Raw genomic sequence first — 23,542 nt, forward strand, 5'->3', positions numbered from 1 at the left:
CATAGCAGAGATCCACAGGGAACATATTTAAACTTTTTTTCATTTGTTGTACTTTTATTTTGAACTGTTTTTCTTTCTTTTTGCAAGTCATCTTTACACAAACATGAGGGTTACTAATGACTGACTCAAATTTGGTCTTGTTTTGAAGGGGACAACCTACATAAGCGCTGGTATCCTTTGTGTGTTTGTGGGCTCTTCAGGCAGTTTTTTATTTTTATTTTTTATTTTTTTCTGAGGAAGAGATCTCATGTATGGAATAACGAATTCTTTTGGTTTTAATTCAGTAGTCGTACATTTTAGAGCAGTGACCTACGTTATTGGTGTCCGAGAATCTGCCCATTCGACTGAAGTATAATATGTACGTAAACAACTTAAGAACCGCAGTGGACTGTATGTGCATTTGCACGATCCAACGATCTTCCTATGATGGTGTATCATGGACAAATTCTTATCGTTCACAACCTAATATCCTCATATCGCACACCCCTAATATTTGTTAAACTTTTTCTCGTTGTCTCCTTCCTAATCATCTTCTGGGTTGTGGAGATATGTTCCCTATAGCAGGGTACTGGCATTAGTGTCATCAACCACACTTAAAACTTGCCGGGAGCAAATCATATCAAACAATTATCTAGTGCTCAGATTTTGCTTTGGCATGCATTTTTATCAACTCCATATTCATTATTTCATCATTTCATTTTTAACACTGACTTCTGATCCAGGCCTACAGCTTTATATTGGGCCTTTATCTCTTGCTGTGACTTAAACTGAGTGAACTGAAAGGTCTGCCAGCTCGACCCGGACAGACTGACTGCTGTGACATTGATCAGATTTCAGTGTTTGGTGAGTGCCGCGTGCTAAGGCAATTTCCTCTTATAGACCTTCTACTATTACCTCAAAGCTCTCGATGACTTTGCAGCTTGCTAATGTCTCACAGGAAGAGATGGACATGGCTATTTCCTGTTGATGGCACAAATATCTGGGAATTTGGGCAAATTTGTGAAGTTTATCTTGTGGGTACTCATGTCCCCTCACAGCATTAATAACTGGTGTTTTTTTTGGCTTTTGTTTAGTTCTGTGCTCATGAATACCTACTAAAATTAGCTCCTCTGTGCTATTTATGTTCTGTTCTATTTTTTTTTTTTTTTTTTTTTTTTTTTTTTTAAATCCACTGTTAGATTTCTATACACTGGTCCCAAAGGAAGATACATCAGCACACACTGCTCTAGTAGCTCAACAGTGGTGGGAATGTAGGAAGTAGATGAATAGGAATGTTGTGTAACAGGTCTCCAAACACATGCATATACACTATTTTAGGTCACAGATATCTGCTTTAGCAACGGAACAATACTTACATGCCCTTTAAAGCTTATCTGGCATGTATTTCAACTTTTTAGACTCTCAGAAATCTCCTAGTGGGAGATTATTACCATGTTCTTCGCTGTTTTCCCTGCTGTAGTAGCACTATATTTTATTACAACCTGCAGTATTACAGTCAAATTTATTCTTTGGACTAGTATACACTATTCTCAGCTTTCACTCTCAGAAAACTGTCGCTATGGTGGTACCCTCAGTGGTACATTTTTCACAACTTTACCTTTAGGGAACTCAACTGAACTTTAACACCACTGTTGTAAACACTAACATTGTTTGTACCTTTAGTGACAATAATGTACATGTATCATAGCTTTTTTTCTGACAGTGTTTATTGGATAGAAATATGTACAAAAATGGTAATGATTGTATGATTGAGTTTTTTTTTTCTGATCCAACACATCAGCTCTGAAAAAACTAAAAGGGCTGTGATACACTAGTAGTATTTTGTGTGTTAGTGTCTAATTGTTTAAATATGTTTTTGACTGTTCCCACGTACCCTCAGTGTTGAATATCCCTCTTCCCTTATTTGTCCTTTTTTCTTATGCTTCATGTTTCTTTTATCAAATTGTCTTTCTCTGCATTTTTATTGGGGACTTGGAGGGCTTTAAGGCTCCATTCTTGCTCTAGGCATAAGATCAGTTTTGAAAATTGCTGTGTTCTCTTAAATGCCCCCAAGCTGTGGGATCTAGGCAAGGATGGCTGATGAAAACCAGAGGCTATTTGTTCATGAGTGCCTCAAATGTTGGAACCAGCAGGATGGCCTAAGATGTCCCTGTGAATGATACTTTTCATGTTTTGGAGCAAACTGAACAAATTCAGCCAATGATTAAATGTTTTCATTCAGGACAAGGGCACAAGTTTTTTTTTTTTTTTTTTTTTGTGTGTTAATAGAATTGTTTGGAACACAATGTCCCATTTGCAGTACTCCCATTGATTTGTCAAAGGACATTTGCGTGGCTCCAGATGACCAGTGGTTATTGAATAGCCAGGGTCAGCTGTGATGCACAGCTGTGGTCATTAGTGCAGCACATACTCTGCATGAATAGAAATGAGGCTGCTCTTGGTTCTTTTCTGTGTTCTAAAATGCTGTCTTTCCCCCTCTTTGCAAATTCTCAACCACATCCTTTATGCTGCTCTGTTTGGACAAAACTAAGATTGTGTTGGTGTGTATAGCAAATATGAAGCCAAAGCTTTCTGATGGGACTGTGATTTTGGCCCCAATTAAAAAAATAATAATAAATAAATAAATATAGTCGGCTATTGCATGAATGCCTTATAGTTACTGCTCTCAGATCAGCTACTGAAGACATTTGACGTTGGTAAGTCTGCTCACATGCCTCTCTGCAGGTATACTGGCAAGAGGGCACATTTTCTAAGCTGGAACTCTCGGATATGATTGGGAGGCTTTTACACTTGCAGCAGAAGCCAATGGTGTGATGATGATTGCTGTAATTTCTTGTGAGAACTGCTTGGTCAGAAACTTGCAGTGCACAAGCTCCAGGAGTTAAGAAATGCTGACAGTCTTCCATTCAGAATGAAATTTTATACCCTTTGGCCTTTCTTACTTCCTCAGATTTGCAGCCCTCTAATTAGCAGAGAACTGAATGCTTGTCCTCCAGTAGCTTGCTAAGGATCAGTCTGTCCTCATTTATACACAACCTCCAAATGTTGGTTGACGCTGCGTATAATTAGTGAATGTATCTTGTATAATATTCATAAAAATTGACCAAAAAATGGGATACACTATAGCAGCCACACATCATCATCATCATAACACCATGATGCTCAATGCCAAACCTCAGCTGGAGGAGTAAAAAAACCCACAACATTGAATTATGGAGTAATGGAACTGCATTCTTTGGAGTGATGGATGTTCAGCCAGTTCCTTCGTGATGACTTTGTGAATCTGAAGTACTCAGTACTTTTCCTCAGTAATTCTCTTCACTGCCATGAAATTCTCAGAGCAGTGTTTCTACTGTAAAGCAACCTATCGTTATTCTTAATTTCAGAAGATATGTTGAATGAGCAGCTGTCCTTGAGCTTTCGGCTAGTTGGAGTTGTTGGTGGCATGATGTATGTTGCAGCTTGCTGCATCCTGTGTCATGAAGCTGTTTACTACATCATCTTCCTTTAACTTCAGATAAGGAGCTGGTTATTCTCGGTATTCCAGCTGTAATCTTGGTCTTTGAGACAGCCTATGATTTATTGAGCTATTTTAGACTTAATGTTTGTAGAGGAAAGCCTAGATTACGTCAAGAGTGAGCAGCTCCGAGAAGGGCATTTCCTTATTAACAGGAAGGGTGTGCTCAGGTGAAGATTTTCGCATGATCAGTGTGTCTTTTACATTAGGGTTTGCTGATTGTATTTTCATGTCATTACAGTGCACTCCATAGATATGCTGTATATCATTAGGTTTCTTATTACTTTATTCATACTTCTGTTTTTTGCCGCTTGTATGCACAGTGTCTAGCCCTGTTAAAATATTTTTGGCTCTTTCCACACACCCTCAATGTTTATCTTCCCCCATTTGCTCCCAAAACAACTTGGATTGAATACTTATTAAAGTACACTGAAAGTTATGAATGTTTTTCCTGTGAAGGCCTGAAATAATGATTGTTTTAAAAACACGGTGCAGTCAACAGTAGGAGCATGTCACAGATGGTGGCAGTATACAAATTAGTATATTGGTGATATTTTGCCAAATTATTTAACCATTTATCAGCTGTGTACTGATTTCATTGCAATATCAATATTGAGAAAATATCATGCAGCCCTCATTCACAAATGTTTTCCCAGTGAAGTGCTGCTGTGCGTTTAGATCACTGTTAAAACTATGTGACTTTTGTGGTCCTGAAGGCCCAATGTACAACTTTTATCCCTTTGCTACTCGAGTCAATATTGTCCTGGGTTGCATTTATGAGTCTTATCTGGTGTTAGTGCTTAGTACAGGTTTTCAGAATAAACCTGACAAACAGGAACTGAAACCACGCTCCTGAGCAGAATCATGGAGAGCGTTTTCTGCCGATGTGTTTCTATAAATATCCCATTGCAACTTTCACATCATTTATTATTTTCAGTACGCAGTGATCTCAAAAATTAAAAGATTAATTTAGCCATTTCAAAATGTTTTCATGGTATTATATCTGTCTAAATCAGAACAGGGCTGGTTCATGGCTTGTGAACTGAACCGATGGCTTGTTTCTCATTCAGGTCTGCCCTCTGGTGGTAGACAGCTGTAGGCACATGCTTACTGTGTGTGAGGAGTTCAGTGTTCTCCCAAAGTGTGCCTAGGTTTCCTCCTATCATACAATCCACAAAACAAATTTTGGTAGATGGAGTGTGTGTGTGAAATTGTCCATAGGGGTAAGCGTGTGAGTGATGACCTGCAATGAACTGGTGCTGTGTGCATTGTGTGTTTCTGCATTGCGTCTGGGTGGGCTCTGGACCCACAGCAATCCTGATAAATTTGCTATAAAAACAACTCTAAACTTAAAGTAACACTTAAAGTTGAAAAGCATTATCTTGAAGTTATGATTGATTCCATTTGATGATGATTCTTTTTTTTTCTCTCCTCTACTTAGTTCTGTCTACGATGGGCAAGAGCATGGGCTCTTCATGGAGAAGTTGGAGGGACGGATTCGCAACCATGACCGTGAGATCGAGAAGATGTGCAACCATCACTTCCAGGGCTTTGTGGACTCCATTACTGAGTTGCTCAAAGTTCGTGGGGAGGCCCAGAAACTTAAGGTAAGCTGAAGGGGACTAGAAAAAAAGGGTCAAAAGAAAATGTATAAATGCTTGTGTTATACTGTAGAGCTGAGTGTTACAGGGGAGAGGGTCAGTATGCAGTATTGGAAAACTCTCATTATAGATTGGACTCTTTCATGCTTAATGGAATTTATCAGAGAAAAAGTTAAATGTGCTTATCTCTTTCATTCTTTCAGTTCCTTTTGGTGATTTTGTTATTGTTTGTTTGTTTAGGGACAGGTAACTGAAACTAATCGGAAGTTGCAGAGTGATGGCAAAGAGGTATGATCCTTACATCAAAACTTACTTCAAAACACAATGTTTACTGTGCTCACTTTATTGTGCAGGTTAGGATTGATGGATATTAAGGGTCAACACACCCCTGTGAAAATGCTAGGCTTTGTGATGTAAAAAAATGGAGATTTCATGCATCATATATTCAGTTCATTTCATATTATATTCAATTGGCTCCAGGGACCTGGAGGTTGTGGGTTCGATTCCCGCTCCGGGTAACAGTCTGTGAGGAGTTGGTGTGTTCTCCCCATGTCCGCATGGGTTTCCTCCAGGTGCTCCGGTTTCCTCCCACAGTCCAAAAAAACACACGTTGGTAGGTGGATTGGCGACTCCAAAAGTGTGTGTGTGTGTGTGTTGCCCTGTGAAGGACTGGCGCCCCCTCCAGGGTGTATTCCTGCCTTGCGCCCAATGATTCCAGGTAGGCTCTGGACCCACCGTGACCCTGAACTGGATAAGCGGTTACAGATAATGAATGAATGAACAACTCAATTGGGGAAAAAAACAATTCAATTAAAAAGCTGAATTTTATTTATTTTATTTTATTTTTTTTTTGGGGGGGCGGGGGGCGACAACTGATATTTCACTGTTCATTTTTCCCTCCACCTTGTCTTAAATCCCAGTCCCACAAGAAGAATAACAATCTAAGGCATAATGCTGCTACCACCATGCTACACTGTGGGTATTGGACAGTTGGTGATGTACAGTTTGATTACTGCACCAAACACACCTTTTTTGGAATTAAGTCCCACATGCTTTTTGGTAGATTTGATAGGTTTTTGCAAAACGTCGCTGGGATTGGATGGTGATTTTTATTTTTTTTGGTAAGTAAAGGCTTCTGTCTTTCCACCCTACCCCAGAGCCCAGGCATATGGAGAATATGGAAGATTGCTGTCACGTGTAGTACACAACCAGTACGTGCCATAAAATCCTGCAGCTCGTTTAATGTTGCTGAAGGCTCTTGGCAGCCTCTCAGACAATTTTCTTCTTGTGTTGTCATCAGTTTGGAAGGACGTCTAGTTCTTGATTAAAAGCACTGTTTTGCCATTTTTTATTCGCTTGTTGATGACCATCTTCACCATGTTCCCTGGTATATCAAATGCTTTGGAAATTTTATTTGACTGATACTTTTCAACAGCGAGATCTCTTGGTGGTTTGTAAGATCTTTGCAGACCATGGCTTTTTGCTGCAAGATATAAATACTACTAGACCAGCTGAAATAAAAATGGGATTAAAACTAGTCAGTTTAATAAATGGCAGGTGTACTGACTATGTAACATGAGTCTGAATGTAACTGTTTAATTCTTAACACAGCTTCTAAATGATTTAAGTTTATTTCAATTGATTGGCACATATTTTTTGCATTAAAGGTGTGTTTTTTATATATATATATATAAACTTCAAAATAAAATAAAACATTTGTGTGCAGATACTGACATCGATGGATGAGTTGAGGCAGTGCCGTTTACAGCAGAGGAACATTGCAACCACCATTGACAAACTTACACACTGCTTGCCAGGTATGTCCACAACAGCTCAGTATTGCTCATGTCTCCTCCTATTTACTCAGTGTCTGAGCGTGGCATTTAGGACATAGGCTATTGTTAACTCTCACACACTTTGAGTATGTTTAACTAACTGCCCCTTTAACAAAGAACACTTGGAAAATGAAAACACTTCTTCTGTACCTCGTAACAGTCCCTCTTTTTGGTTTTCAGTGCTGGAAATGTACAGCAGACTACAGGAACAGATGAGGGCCAAAAGGTAAGATCTGCAAACCTTACACTTAAAACTTGCTTCATAATGCTGACTTAACGCCATAAACCTGTCCCAGAGAAAACAGGACTCTTAAACCACACAGGACCTGGTAGACCACAGTTCTGTCCCAATCAGTACTTTCATCTTTGAGAAAGTAGAGAAAATAAAGTTCTGCTTTTGCTTCAGGTCTTAAATAAATAACCATCAAGTGTTGTCCACACTTGTTAGTGTTATGTGGCAAGCTTCCTGTGAAGAGTTACCCATTTTTCATAGCTCTGGATTATTTATTTTCCCATTGGTGAGCAATAGGTGGCAGCAGAGTATAAACTATGTATCATTCCATGTGTGGATTAGTGGCTTGGGTTTTCAAATACGACAGAGATTTTTAAAAACGGAAAGTGGATAACTTTTAGATTTTAGTATTTCTTAAGAGCTAGAAATCTCTTGAGTACAGTGCATATTCAGTAACATCAGAAATATTCTAGGCTCTTTTTATCAAAGGGTTAAATTTGAGGTTTCTTATATTTTCACTGTTTATAGTTAGTTTCTTTCATGTATTACAAAAACATACATTTAATCAGGTGTGGTTAGACGTTTGAGTGATCTTATCAAGTATCATTGGAAAAACACAGTCTGACTGAAAACCAGCTCTGCTTCTGAGACCTCAGCTGTCTTTCAGCACCCACCAAAACCTTCAGCTGGACTTTCAGATCAGTCACACAATCAGCATGAGCAGCTAAAGGCATTCCATTCAGTCTGAGGAGAGATTCAGTGCCAAAAACAGAATGAAAGAGTTGGAGAGGGTGGCTGATAGCTCGAGCAGACTAGGGATGACCAATGGAAAGGGGCGTGCAGCTGAGTGGACCTATTAGCTCAAGAGCTTCCTCAGATGAGGAAGAAGCAGCTAAAACTTTGTAGATAATGGAGCAGATTATTTTGAAGTGGATTATTTTCAGATTCTGTGTGAAGCAGGAAACTGTTTAACATAGGGTGACCAGACGGCCTCTTTTACCCGGACATGTCCTCTTTTTTAGACTTAAAAAAATGTCCGGGCGGAATTTCACAAACGTCCAGGATTTTGTTTTTCTAGAGCTTACATAGAACTTCGAGAAGCGTTTCATTCACAAACTAGTCCCGCCCTCCCCTACTCCGATTGGTTCGCTTGAGTGAGAAGGGGGCATGGTGAAGTAGCCTAAAATCTTCTGATTGGACGGTCTGACTGTAGAGCTACCGTTATTGGTCGATAACCTTCTCTGTAAACATTTAATTGTTCAGTCTGCACGTCAGTAGTCGTCCACCCCCCCCCCCCCCCCACTCCCCGGAAACGTGTTCTCTTTTTCACCATCTCAGGTCTGGTCACCATATTTAACATCATTTAGAAACATTGAAGGCTGGAAAGTGGTGTGTGGGGCACTTAAGCCTATTTTAGAGAAGGTGTCTATGGAGAGAGATAAGTCTCAAAATACTTTACAAATAAATGTTAATTCACAAATTATACACAACTCACAAATATACTTCACTATTCAAAAATCTGTCTCTCTCACGGTCTGCAGTTTGTACAAATACAGTTAAATTCATAAATGCATATCTTTGTATATACTGTATTTTGTATATTATATATTTGTACAAATACAAATGCAGCCTGATCCACAAATGTGGCCAGCAGGTGAACAAGTGTTTGTTGAGCAAGCTGTTTGTTTTCCTCAGTGTTTCAGGTGATATAAAGCTGAATTCAGCGGCTTTTTGTTCGATCTTCCACATTAAATGTTGCGCAAATGTGTCTCCATTTAAGTTGTCCCCACACGTCCTAAAACAACAGTGCCACCTAGCGGTGGCTTGTTCGCCTGCAGACAACATTTGTGGATCAGGCTGCATTTGTATTTGGATCGAGCGAAATGCGAAAGAAAATTTTCAAAATACAAGAACCCGGGAGAGGAAATGAACAAATACACGTCACGAAAAACACGCGAGTGACTTGATTCACGAACGCAGGTGCTACAATTTACAAATAAAGACTTCGACTTTACAAATCTGCAATGTGATTTCAAACAAATGTATTTATTTTCACATAAAATTATGATATGTCTATGAAAACTAAAAAGATGTATTTATGAATGTAACTCAATTTGTAAAAACTGCAGACCGTGAGAGACAGATTGGGATGTATTCATTTGTGAATAATATAATAACATGTTTGTGACTTCTGTTTCATTTGTGGATTAACTATCCATTGCTTTGAATCCTCAAATAGAAGTTTGAGACTAATGCTTCGCATATCCTTCATGAACATATCTTTTTAATGGTCTTAAATTTATTGTCGGGTGTTAAAGACTTTGATCTCTCTTGGTCTCGTCCTTTTTCTGACCTGGAATGAGCAGCTCGTTGACTATAAATCTTGTGTTCGTTTTCATTTTATTTATTTTTTAGCTCTGTGTTTCCCTGCCTTTCTCTCTTGCTTGGTTTTGCCATTAGCTCTGAGGTAGCGAAGAGGTCGGCCAGAAGAGGTTCTCTCTAGAGCACCAAGTGTTGTGTAACATGTACATCTGTGCGCTGTTAATGGACAGCTACTGATTTATGCAGGCATCCCAATTCAATGTCATATTTTAGAATTATAATAGCAAATAATTCAAGTGCACTTTTTTCTGTAAAATGTATTAAAATGGGGGAAGGACATGGGTTTATATTTGCAATAATAATGGTTTATATTGCATCATATGCAAAATTTTGGGAGCTCCATGGTCAAACTGCTTGTTTATTTGGTCTTCGAGCTCCCAATATGATTTTTGGCTTTATTTATGTGGGGACTCTGGGCTGACATTTGCTGTAAATGTAGTATTTATATTAGAAGTTGATTATTTTGATAAATGTATATAAATATTTTGATCAGTTTACTTTGCTTGGTCCTTTAGCAGACGTGAACATTTTTTCCAAATAGGACCTTCAGAGATTTCTGCAGTCCAGGAGATTTACCATCATTTCATGAATGCTTCAGTGCTGGTCATGTTACAAAACTGCTTTGCACTTGCTCACTTTTATAGATGTGTAAACCATTTGTTTTAACATATTTCTTGTGTTTGGGTTTAGATACTATCCAGCTTTGTGCACACTGGAGCAGTTGGAGCAGAGCTGCTTACCAAAGGCAGGGGGTTATCGATTCTGTGCCATCATGAAAGAAAACATCCCTGTCCTCCGCACACACATCAGAGACGTGTCCATGTCTGACTTGAAAGACTTCCTGGAGAGCATACGCAAACACTCAGAAAAGATAGGAGAGACTGCCATGAAACAGGTGTGTGTGTGTGTGTGTTTGCGTTTTAATCTACTGCTGCTAAATGTGTCACTGGACAGATAAGTAATGCCCAGATCTTTTATTTTAATCCGTTTCTGTTTTATGCCCTGTGAAGGACTGGCGCCCCCTCCAGGGTGTATTCTTGCCTTGTGCCCCCTCCAGGGTGTATTCTTGCCTTGTGCCCCCTCCAGGGTGTATTCTTGCCTTGTGCCCCCTCCAGGGTGTATTCTTGCCTTGCGCCCAATGATTCCAGGTAGGCTCTGGACCCACCGTGACCCTGAACTGAATAAGCGCTTACAGATAATGAATGTTTTATGCTCAACAACTCACATTATTCTAATGGAGTTAAATTGGAGGTCACAGGGTGAAAGAACGTCATGTTTTTCACCAAAACAGAATCCCGTTTACACCTAGACCAACATACTCTCAGGAATTAAATAGTAAGCCATCAGTATCTGATTTAAATGTATAGTTTCTAGTGCTATGCCAAGCTTCTTGTTAAAATCAAATGTTTTGTCCACGGACGTGTCTGGTTTGAGAGATCTTCTCTCTGAGTCCATGTTTAAGCAGCACTTTTTTCTGAAATACAAATAAATCTGCCATATTGCAGAAGAGTAACTGAAGGGAGTCCTGTAAAGGTTGACCCCAGTTAAGGTCACTGGAGGAAGGGCAGAAGCTGGGCTACTGTTTTGTTTGGGTTTATGTAAATTAAAAAAATTTTTTCGGTTGTTGTTGTCCTTCTTTTCCATTTCTTATCTTTGTCCATCTATTCTGAACCCTTGGCGACAGAACTTCCAACCTGTTGTGAATTAAAGAACGTTTTGCTCGTCTTTACTCATGCCAGAGGACAGTTGCAATGCCCACTCTGTGTGTGTTTGTGTGCTCACAAGGACAAAACAGAGAGTTGAGAAGACGGAGGGAACACATATGAGAGAAATTGAGTGGACTTTTTCGTGGAATGCAGAAAAAGTCCTGCTTTGTTTTACTGGTTATTAGTCCAAGATGAGGAACATGGAGGAATTTCAAAGGCTGAGAAAGCACCCAGTCACCAAGCCTCTTGGAAATGTATCTCTGTCTTTTCTCTGTCTCTTCTCTCTGTCTTCTTTCTCTCACAGTGTCTTTCTCTACCACCTTTCCCCTTTTCCATTTCTTTATATTCTTGTCATTTACACCTCTTTCACTCCCCCCTCCCCTCTTATCTCTCTTAATAACTACCAGTTCTACTCTTTATGGAGCTGGTGCCGCTTCTAATACACAAACAGTGTGGCATGGCATGTGCCCAGATAATGTCGCTGGAAGTTCACATACGCTTCTCAGTAGGAGGGTAGTGTATTTGTGTTTCTGAGACTGAGGTACAGTTAATATAATGATAGGGAAAGCCCATGAAGTATTTATAGAGTTTATATTGGGTCCTTTGTCCAGTATTTATATATTAAAATGTCATAGACCTTTAAAAATGACTTGTTAGTTCACTCTATATAAAAAAAAAAAAAAAAAAAAAAAAAAATGGCATAATGTTCTAAATAGTGATATGAGTTCCAAGTAATTTTGATATTTAAATAAATGGGATAAATCATAACAAATGGATAAAATGAAAACATTCCTTGTATTTTATAGTAAGAAGTGTTTTACAGTAAAACAAGTTTCTTAAAATTGCAGGCCAACTTACATTTTCAGTTCTTATAAAACAACACTGGCAAATGCTATTATATGAATCATACTGATTTAACTATTTCATTATGTTTATAGAAAGTAGCATGCTGTGTGCACAAAGTGATCTGAAATAGAAGCTTTTTATGATTATACAGTCTCTACACACACAGAACACTGTCTCAACACGTTTCAGATTGAGACAAAAATTTATCAAGATGTCAGACTCAACGTCTGCTTAACTCTGTCTAAGCTTATGTAAGTTGAGTGCAGGAGTCCTTTCAGCACTCACTTCGCAACTTGTGCCTCCTCTCTTCCCTCCATATATGATTCTCTCTCTCGCCATTATTCTTCCAGCTGAGGTCCACTGTTGTAGAGAGGACTGCTGGCTTCAGACGCATTCTTGGTGGACGTCCACCCGTCCCAGCTGTGTCTCTGTGCTGTTTGAGTTCTCTATGCTGCTTGTGTGTAAAAGCCTCCTGTGTCTCATTTTTGGAGTATGAGAGTGTGTGCTTATTGTCTTGTCTCTATTGGTCTTCCTGTACCCTGAAGTGGGACTGCTCCACTCTCTCTGCCAGAATGGAAGACTTGATTCTGTAGCCATAGTCATGTGACCTTAAAGCACTGTGGCACCATCTGCATCCAAAATTGGTGATTGATTGATTAAAACTGATGAAGAAGAATTTAACATTTTTGAAGAATTGAACAGTCTTTAACCGGACTAAAAGCACACCTTATCTTCTGAGCTTGTAACGCATGAATGCCTGAAGACACCGGTGTGATTTAATCACAGTCCTCCTTTGTTTTTCAGGATCCTCCATTGAATGAGGAAGAAAAATTTATTTTGTGTTCAGGCTCCTTGGCAATTTTCATAAATAACACCCAGGCAGACCCTTTACTAAATAATTTTTATCATTAAATTGACTCCCATTGTTTATTATATCATAAACAATGACGGTAGCTCAGATATGTAATATAGATTATAGTCATTCAGCCTGTGAAGACAGGCAATAAACCAGAGAGATAATGAAACATTTTAGCGGTATCCGCTGGCTTATTTGCTGTTAATTAAACCCTTTCTGAGGTGTCTGAACTAACCTTCTGTGGCCTCTGACTATGGCCTGACTTACAGTGCTAAGCTGTGCTTCTTCTCAAGCTGCACTATCAGCATTTTTGATACTTAATCTTACATTCTCAGCCATGTGTACAGATATCCATATCCGAATGTGCTGAGTTTTATAATTGGCACAGGTCAGCACAGCCAACCGCACGCATTACCATCAGAGTTCATAAGGTGGTGGGCTGAACTCCATCACACTCTGTTTTTTCTCCCATCTGTGGTCCCATCTGAGCCAGATTTTGTCTTGAGCTACCGCAGTGCCTCTCTGGCCTCCACACTGAGCCGCTGGCTTTAGCTGCTGCACCACTCTTAAAGATAACGACTGCATGTAGGTCAAGTCTTCAGCTGGGCTTTACTGGCTCATCCACTTAACTTTGGGCTAGACACTGTCCTAGTCCTTTCTGGACAGTGCAGGGGATGCTGAGCATGTTGCATAAGAAAAAGGTCGTCTCTTGGACCTTGTCTTTGTACTTCTTGTTCTGAATACATAAAGTTCACCAATAAATAATAATGACATACTTTTCTCCCTACTCCAAATCTAATCTATCCACTAAGACATATTTAGAGTCTGAAATTTAGTTTTATAATTTTGCACTGCAGCTCAGAGGCTAGTGGAGGTAACAGAAATGGAACGCTTATGCCATGCAAATAAATCAAATAGATTTAAAAGCAATGTCTGCAATTGTGGGGAACTGCCGTTCTCCCTGGTTTGTTTATGTTCAGATGTTTTTATTCACTATTTGAACTACCACAGAATATCGTTTGTAACTTGTTTAGTTTTGTTGTACTTTTTGTCTGTTAATATTCATGCAGATAGTCGTTTCCTGAATTTGGAGATATTTCCACCTTAAGTGATCTGAAACCTACCTACAGAGCAGGAATAATGCACTATCCTCATCTCAGTCTGTTGTCTAAAAAACTACAAATGCTTTTTCACGGCCACTGCCATGAGCAGAGAGAGAGGAATCCATTATTGTTATATTATAAATAGAAGTATGTCACTGACTTGTAGGTTCTTCAAAATATGTTCACTGGGATTACTGAGCAATACGCCAATCAGTGATATCGTTATGACCACCACCTCCACTCCATAAGCCAAACCTACTTCGTTGTCAACCTTGTAGATGTAAAGTTGTCGTCCGGTGTGGGTCCTGAGCGTTTGCACAGGGTGAAAGTATGCAGAGCAGCAGATGGATCACACTCTGCAATAGAGAACTACAAAGTGCTTCTGTGTAGATACTTTGTATACGTCCTACATAATTTGAAACACGTCAAGTACATTTATAGCTGTCTGTCTCTTTTTATTTATTTATTTGTTATGCTTTGTCCTGTGTTGCTTGTGCAAGTGAAATTTGGTGTTCTAGACAGAGTAGTGGAAAGTTGTCTTCATGTCGTGCATTTTCACTCCTGTCCTCTAAGTGGCAGCAGAGTGCAGCGGATGGAGTCTGTCCTCCTACAGAGCGTCTCCTACAGAGGTGGAATGTTGGCAATGGCCTTAACCAAGATTTAAACCTTGGTAACCTCCTAACGAAGTGGCTGTCCAGCCTCCACTTGCCAAAGCCCCACATTCCTCCTGTTGGAGTTTGTTTTCTCGCATGTCTTTGAGTCCTGTAAGGTTTGTCATCTCGATGTGTGTGTGTGTGTGTGTTTTGGTTGTAACTTAACCCCAGCTGATGACAAAGCAATATGGCATTGTTCTTCATAAGCAAACCAAAGGAAAGGTAAATCAAGTTCAAATGTCACTTCTGCTTGCATAAGTTTCCAATTTTTTCCTAAAATGAGTCTTTAAATAAATACTCCACACATTACCCTTTTCCGTCAACAATATGTTGTGGGCTGCGTAAACAGTTCAGTAACACCTGAACAATATGTCATTTGTTGATCATAGTATTGACATTCATGTGACTGATCTTACAGGAGGCAGCCTAATTGATACAGCCGCCTTAGTTTATCACATTGTTCTTTCTGTTCTGTGAGAGTCTTGACCAATCACAGTGGCAACTTCTTGTTTCTGTGGGTGTTTTGATGAATCAAGGTATGTATGTAATAAGAAATAATTGTTTTGGTCAAAATAATGGAGGCCAAACTTGCCTTTCAGTTGCCACTCAGTATATTGCAGTCTGTGTGGCCCTTCTATTTTGAAGAATTTAAGAACAGATTGGACTGATGGTACTATTTCCTTTGCTTGATTTAATGGGCTTTATATCTGATACCTAAATGGCCAATATTTTCAAGAGAATAGAATACAGTAAACATACTAACAACCCACCCACCCTACCATACCCATTAGTGTGTGTGTACACTTGTTTTTGTCGACTTCCATAATGTACATAACAATAATCATAATTTCTCTTTGTGCTATCACTGAGAAACAGGCCCTTAGTCTCCTGAGGACAGGGCAAAACAGATGTTTCTGCCGTTTAAGAACATTTCAAAACAAATAAAATAGATTTTCATTGTCATCCTCAAGTCTTATTAAAATTTTATAGTAAAATAGTTTTGGTTTATGTCTGTTGAGCATTGTATCTACTTCTTTACTTTTCACTTCTCACTGGTGACTTTGTGAAGATGAAGCAAGAGTAATCTTTATTGTTTTTTTCACTATACGTTATGTTAACTGCATCAGTCAGTGATAGAGACCCTGTTATAATATGTGCAGCATAAGATCTGGTGACTCTGCGTCTGCAGTTTAGTAGATCTGTCTAAATGAATTAATCTAGCACCAAAGGAATAGTTCACCTCAGGATGATCATGACTATTCATGATGGGAAGATTTTTTTTTTTTAAGCTTATAAAGCACCACCTCCCCCACCTTCACCACTACTTTTCATTCTTCCATCCTGGACTCCAGAAGGGTGAGCAGACCGCTAATAACAGGAGGCTGTTTGTCTAGGGGCTCTGTGATCCAGGCTCACTGACTGCTTCCCATTCCACTGGAAATTAGGCCCAGTCACTGCGCCTGTGATTGTTTTAATTCCACTTACAAATGATGTGAAAATAAATATATTGAGGTATCTGCTGCTGTAATAATGGTTCCTTTGTATACCACGGGCCTTGCTCTGTGTGTGTGTGTGTATATGTGGAAAAAAAGAGTTTAAAGGGAGAGAGAGTAGTGTTAGTGTGTTATATCGACACCTTACTTCTCCATTTCCCCTTGTAATTCCTCTGAAACCAACTTGAAGAAAATCAACCCTTGGTTGTTGGCTTGGAAAAAGTTAAAAACCAACACATTCACACACACAATATCACACTTACTGGAATAATGTTATTTGATTTTATTCTAATGTTGGGCGTTATTGGTTGTTTTTTTATATATATCTTGAGTTTCTTTTCCCTTCATTAAATAAATAGTGTCTGATGTTCTTTAATACTATATACAGGTGCATCTCAATAAATTAGTATATCATCAAAAAGTTAATTTCAGTAGTTCAGTTATGTCTATTATATAGATTCATTACAAACAGAGTGAACTATTCCAAGTGTTTTTCTTTTAATGTTGATGATTAAGGCTTACAGCCAATGAAAATTAGAATATTATATAAGACCAAGTTTAAAAAAATGATTTTAATAGAGAAATGTTGGCCTACTGAAATGTATGTTCAGTATATGCACTCAGTACTTGGTCAGGGCTCCTTTCCATGAATTACTGCATCAGTGCGGCGTGGCGTGGAGATGATCAGCAAGTGGCATTGCTGAGGTTTTGTGGAAGCCCAGGCTGCTTTGATAGCTCATCTGCATTGTTGGGTCTGGTGTCTCTCATCCTCCTCTTGACAATACAGGTCAGGCGAGTTTACTGGCCAATCAAGCAGTGATACTGTGGTTATTTAACCAGGTATTGGTACTTTTGGCAGTGTGTACAGGTGCCAAGTCCTGGTGGAAAGTGAAATCCATATCTCCATAAAGCTTGTGGGAAGCATGAAGTGCTCTAAAATTTCCTGGTAAAATTTCACGGCTGCGCTGACTTTGGACTTGATAGAACACAGTGGACCAACACCAGCAGATGACACGGCTCTCAAATTTTTTTGGAAACTTTACACTAGACTCAAGCAGTTTGGATTATATGCATCTCCACTCTTCCTCCAGACTCTGGGACCTTGATTTCCAAATGAAATGCAAATTTTACTTTAATCTGAAAACAAGACTTTGGACACTGAACAACAGTCTAAGTCCTGGGTGGCTTGTCACAAGGAATGCGACAGTTGTAGCCCATGTCCTGGACACGTCTGTGTGTGGTGGCTCTTGAAGCTCTGACTCCAGCAGCATTCCACTCCTTGTGAATTTCCCCAAATTGTTGAATGGCCTTTTCTTGATAATCCTTTTTAGGCTGCGGTTATCATTGTTGCTTGTGCACCTTTTCTTCCACTCAACTTTCCATTAATATGCTTAGATACAGCAGGAGTGTGTCAACGACTGCCTTCTGGACATCTGTCTTCCCTGTGACTGTGTAGCCTACTGAACCAGACTAAGGGACCGTTTTAAAGGCTTGGGAAACCTTTGCAGGTGTTTTGTGTTCATTGTTCTAATTTTTCGGAGATAATGACTTGGGTTGTCATTGGCTGTAAATCGTAATAAAAATAAATGCTTGAAATATATCACTCTGTTTGTAATGCATCTATATAGTGTGTTTCACTTGAATTGAATTACTGAAATAAATGAAATTTTTGATGATATTCAAATTTATTGAGATGCACCTATATCCACCTAGTCAGTGTGGCAATGGAGAGAACAGTGTAGTGGAGGAAATGTAACGTTGGAATGGCTGAAGTGGTTGGTGTTTTAGGTACATAGAGGACTGTGAATGGTTTCATGTTATTGTGCTTATAGGGAATCTTTAACATATTTTGTAGGTGTAGTTGGTAATGTATCATGTGAAGCTCACATGGAACTGCTGGCACTGGGTGTGCATCAACTGGGCCAGTGGGTATTCGTATGGCCAGTGTAGATTTACGGTTATCAATGGATTGCAGGAGTATGTGTATGATTGGGTAGAGTAGGCGCCGTACAGAACTGTTGGCATTGAGCTTGCATTCACGGTGTCAGTGGGGCTAGATATACACTTAGGATGTGTTCAGACTTGTTTGGTTAACTTGGTCCAGACCAAACACAAGTTCTGGTTTAGTTTAAGTTTACACTTACACTTTTACAATCAAACCAAAGTAAGTAAAATTATTAAAAATATTGTGAAAATTAAAGTGACATGAGTATAATTTTATTTAGTTTTACAATTTCTTTGGTTGTACCAATTAACACAGCAAGAGGTGGCAAAATAATGGGTCAAAAAAAATTCCTCCACTGCACAATCCAAAGAGGGTTTGATACAGAGAATACTTTAGGAAGTTTGTCCTCAGCACATTGTTCGAGGGAAAGCACTCTTCCTTCTCATAACACTTATTGTTATATCTTGGGACTTCACCTCCCGTGTTTGGTTAGTTTTGATGCCTTTGGTTTGTGTTTCATTTATACTTGAAACAAACCGCATCAGAGTTTGTTTAGAAACAGATAGAGACCCACCTGCTTAGGCAGTCTCGAGATGCTTGTTTGGTGCACGCCAGACTTCGCAAGGGAGTGTTCACACTTACTCTAACAGACCACACTAACAAAGCAACCACACCAGGGATTGTTTTAATCTAACCAAAGCTGACATGTCTGAACAGCTCTCTCCTTATAGGACAGTAGCAAACATTAATGCATATTAAATATAAATAACAAGAATGTATTGCAATTTGCATGGCTTAACTGTTATCAGTGGTTTTCTGTTTTTGAGTGACAAGTCTGAACATGCCTTAAGTCACCAGGAAGGGCAATTTAAGAGCATGATAGATCTGTAAGGCAAGGTTTGATGGCATTGGGTCTGGGATGCCAGACCTGATGGTTGAGCCTTCTTGAGGTGTCATTGGCTTAATTAATAATATCTCTAATGGACATTTTACATCTTTTGTGTACTTACAATCGCTCTTTCTATTTATTATCAATTAATTATTCCCCTTGTTTCTTCATATGTTCACTTATTCCTTTCCCCCCATCTCTCTTATGGGCTTTATGGTCTTTACAGTTTTTACTGGTGCTTTGAAGAGCAGCTAGTGGCAATGCTCGGGGGTTCCCTCAGCCCTGCCTAGTGCTCATACATTAATGAGAAACACATTGTGGTTCCTGTGAAGTACTGTAGAAGAAGATTGATTACCTGTATTTAGTTACTGAACACACACACATACACACATAAGGACATTATAGTGATGTCATGCTTTTTTCATCACAGTCCCTTGTCTACTGTAACAAGTACTGATCCACTCAGCGTGGTGTAATAAATGAGGTAAACACCGGACAGGGTTTCTATTCCAATAGCACATTTGACCTGGCCTTGACCAGACACCTGACTCAATACAGTATTAACTGTGTATATTTTTGTTCTTAATCAGGATTTAGCCACTGTCAGTTGTTTCCAGAATATAGCTTTTAAGTATAGTTAAATATAGTATGTTAATTATTCTAATCAGTGTACATGATCATTCAATTCAAATATAATTTAATGAGTTGTTGAATGAATTATTATTTGTTGAAAAAATGAATTATTTAACTATAATTTTGCAACTGCTGTAGATGTTGGACAATCATTAAATATATATATATATATATATTTTTAAATAAACATTGAGTGATGCTTCCTCACCATTTGCTAGCTCCCCACTCTGTGTGTTTGAAACTAATGTGTAGTTACGAAACCCCAGTATCTGCAAATTGGTATTTAAAAAATGACAAATAAAAAACAAATAAATAAACAAATTAAATAAATAAAAAAAATAAAAATAAATAAATAAATAAAAAAAACAAAAACAATGTGTCCAGTGTGCTAGGCTCCTCTCTCTCTCTCTCTCTCTCTCTCTCTCTCTCTCTCTCTCTCTCTCTCTCTCTGCTCACAGCAGTAAAATGGTATTTTAGAGGTGTTTAGACAAAAAAAAAACAACAAAAAACTCCACCCCAAATCTTGAAAAGCATGAGGATTTTGCTTTGTTCCTGCTCTACTGATGTAATATTAATATATTTTTGCTGTAGATGGAACTGACTAAAATTGAGTGCCAACTGCATGAAAGTAAACCGAAAGACAGAAGGGGTTACAAAATTTAAACAACACAAGTAGCAAAAGATTCTGTGATAATTCAGACAACACACCAAAAAAATAAGCATACAGACAAGTTAAACTGCAGCTACGTACAAACAGTCATTCTTTTCTCCCTTTAAACATATCATTCCACCTTATAAGAGATGGAGCTTCTGAACGTAAACAAACCAGAGAACAGTCCTGTATCCTGTGTTTCCCACAGCCCTAAAACTTGACTTCACTTGACCTGTGGTCCCCTTTGATGCAGTGTGGTGGGATGGGAGTGATGGGTCATTAAATACAGCAGGTGTGAAAAGAGAGGGTAAAAACACAGTAGTATCTCATTTTAAAAACCCTTTGAAGAATTGAGAGAAATTTCATAACTGCTCCAAATCTAGTCCAACAGCATGAGTACCCTTTTTGTAATGAAACCTGCAGTAGATCAGTGTTTATATACTGACACTTAAACAATATATTATAGTAACCATAAATAAAATATTATCCTACAGCCCTCTCCTTATTGGACAATAGCAAACATTAATGTTAATCAGTTATAAAATAATGTATTACATTTTGCATGGCTTTACTGATTGTGTATGCTTCTCTGTTTTTGAGTGCTGCTATGAACTTTATCCCTCCCACGTACATTTTAATAGCATCAGGCTTAATGAAGCTACTCTCTGCAATCTGATTCTTACAAAGCCTTTTGATGCTGCTACTCCTTCATTGGCTCCTTCCTGGAATGGAATTCCTGCAGGCCTATTTCTTTGTTTTTCCATTTCCAACCCTCCCCCAAAGATGGCTCTGACGCACACATCTTTACTTGTGGATGTGAACCCTCAAATGTCTGAAAGACCAAGACGCACAGAATAGCAATCCTAATTACTCTTGTTCTTCAGTTTCTGAAGTACTGGGATGTACTTCTGCTTCCCAGTATGGAATAGTCCTACTTGGACAATCAAGTCCATACTTTGTAACTTGCTTACGTCAGTCTGACTCCTCAAAATTCATTTGTGTGGTCTGTTATGCCCCTTCATTTCAGGGAGACACAACTTCTTCCACTCTCTTTTACACGAGATCTTTTTTGTTTTTCTGCAGATAATGAATTGAGAGCTCTCCATGCTTGAATCTCCCTTCCCAGCCCAGCCTTTTGAGGAGTTGGTAATTAGCGTTGTGCACGCACAAAACCACTGACGTGGGCATTGACGTTGGCCTTTACGTTGGATGTTCATCCTTAAGAGTTGTGCTGAATTGAAGTAAAAGCTGTTGTCTTCTCATTTCGTATGTAGCCATTCTTCAGAGCTTTGTTTTCATATTGTATTGTATATCCAGGCGTATTTTCTATTTTGGATATAGATGGAGGAAGGAATTCTTATAGTCGAGACACTTGAATAGTTTTTAGGACAATGTCTCTACTGGTTTGGAACCATCCTGGGAAAAATTGAGTTAAAGAAACTTTGGTGCTGACTTTGTCTTCCTTTGATTGCATTCAGAGCTCAGTAATTACTCCTCTTCATGCAGTGAAAATTTTCCCATACCCCTGCCAGTGAGCATACAACAGATTTTGAGGATTTGCATATTCTAACTATTGTGGTAATGGAAATTCGTCATGTTCATTGTTGAAGTATTTTGCAGAGAACCATCCCTAGTCCAAAAAAAAAAACAAGGAGCAAATTGGACCCCTGCTACTGTGACTGCACTGTGTTTGTGTGTGTTTTCTAGGCCCAGGTGCAGAGCTCTCGTGACAGTGATGTCACACACCAACAGCGGACTGGCAGTGGGCGGCGATTACGTAAGGAGGCGGGATCAGGCAAAGAGATGGACCGAACCGGTGGCAGCCCCCTCTCAGAACAGGATTCTGGGATCCTTGATGTAGAGGATGAGGAAGATGACGAGGTGAGTCCCAGTGAGAGGGGGAAAAAAAAGATGACGTCTTCAGCACTAGCTCTGTGTCCCACGGCTTCACTACGGTTTTACTGTTTTTGAAGCACTGTTCCTGATTAGTAGACTACAGCTCATAGTGCCATCAGCTGGTTTATGAATTGTAGCAAGTTGACTTGTGTGTGTGCAAGCCCTATTTGAGACAAAGCTTTCAATTAGCAAGCAAAAACTCTGGAAATATTTTTGCTAAGGTTGTAGTGGTAATATCAGTGCTACCGCTGTGTTCTGCCTTGTGTCTGATATGATCCAGAGTCGTTTCTCATTGGTAGAAGTTAAAGATTTAATCAGTATTGTGCAGTCAAAATAAGAACCTAAAATGATGAGAATCAAGCCGAATCTGTAACCAAGAAAACAAAGTTATTAAATGAGAGCACTGTCGTTTCTCAGGAGTTCTAAAATGTTTTCATAACATTTCCATATATTAAAATCTGTTTTGTATTTTACTTTCATAAATATTTAGTAATGAGTTTAAAAAGTGTCTTGCCTGGGTTTGAGCCCTGTTTTATCATGAGGGCGGAATCCAGTCAGCTACTGCACAAAGCGATACGACTGGTTTTTACCTCTCAGTGAAAAATAGCAAATAACCAGTAGTTGTCTACAACCCGGATGTTCCTGTTTTTGTAACAGGACAATTTGTGTATTATAATTCTCCATAGTTTGTCAGAGTCATAGTATGAAGCTGCTAACTGCCAGGTCATGTTACTCTTACCTAAACAGTCCTTCATTAAGTTAAAACAGGAGTGCTAGTGGTGGACTTGAGAACCACACCTATGTTTCTTTTAACAAGTTCACAAGCCAGCTCAGGTCAGATTTTTTTTTTTTTTTGGAAAACAAAACAATCTTTTCCACTTCCCCTCTGAAACCGATGGTGTTCTCTGGCTTAAGGCCCGCTTGTGTCCCCTCCCTTTCATATTGGCCTGTCGCGCCTCTCTTCTTGTCTGTAGTTTAGGGCTGCCCCTCTTCTTTGAGGCAGGGGGTGTTGGGGGGAGCGGGTTGAGAACGGGACGTGTGGAACATGTGAGACGTGCTTCTCAGCTGTAGCTGCTAATGACAGACAGACGGACGATGAGCTTTCAGCCTTTTCCCCGCAGCACAGAATGAGAGAAAACTGACACAAACACAAGGACAAATGCTGTTGTTTATCTGACGGTCAGCACACCATGCCGTCAACATAAGGCTCACATGATCTGAGTAAACATTTTTGTTTGTGCCCTGCTGTTGTGAACGTTTTCCAGCTTTGATTTAAACACAGTGAGGATGGTGTTTTATATTG

General features: G+C 39.1%; 1 protein-coding gene across 2 annotated transcripts in view; it reads left to right on the plus strand.

Moving 5' to 3' along the window:
• exoc6b (exocyst complex component 6B) overlaps nt 1–23,542 on the plus strand; it is a 99,798-nt gene that overhangs the window by 11,189 nt on the left and 65,067 nt on the right. For both annotated transcript variants that reach the window (XM_066681401.1, XM_066681402.1), the window contains exons 2-7: nt 4,959–5,124; nt 5,359–5,406; nt 6,845–6,935; nt 7,134–7,179; nt 10,258–10,462; nt 22,051–22,224. In XM_066681401.1, coding sequence (XP_066537498.1) covers nt 4,959–5,124; nt 5,359–5,406; nt 6,845–6,935; nt 7,134–7,179; nt 10,258–10,462; nt 22,051–22,224 — 730 coding nt within the window. The remainder of the gene's footprint in view (nt 1–4,958; nt 5,125–5,358; nt 5,407–6,844; nt 6,936–7,133; nt 7,180–10,257; nt 10,463–22,050; nt 22,225–23,542) is intronic.

Source organism: Hoplias malabaricus, chromosome 9 (genome assembly GCF_029633855.1).
Source record: "Hoplias malabaricus isolate fHopMal1 chromosome 9, fHopMal1.hap1, whole genome shotgun sequence".
NCBI classification, from domain to species: Eukaryota; Metazoa; Chordata; class Actinopteri; order Characiformes; family Erythrinidae; genus Hoplias; species Hoplias malabaricus.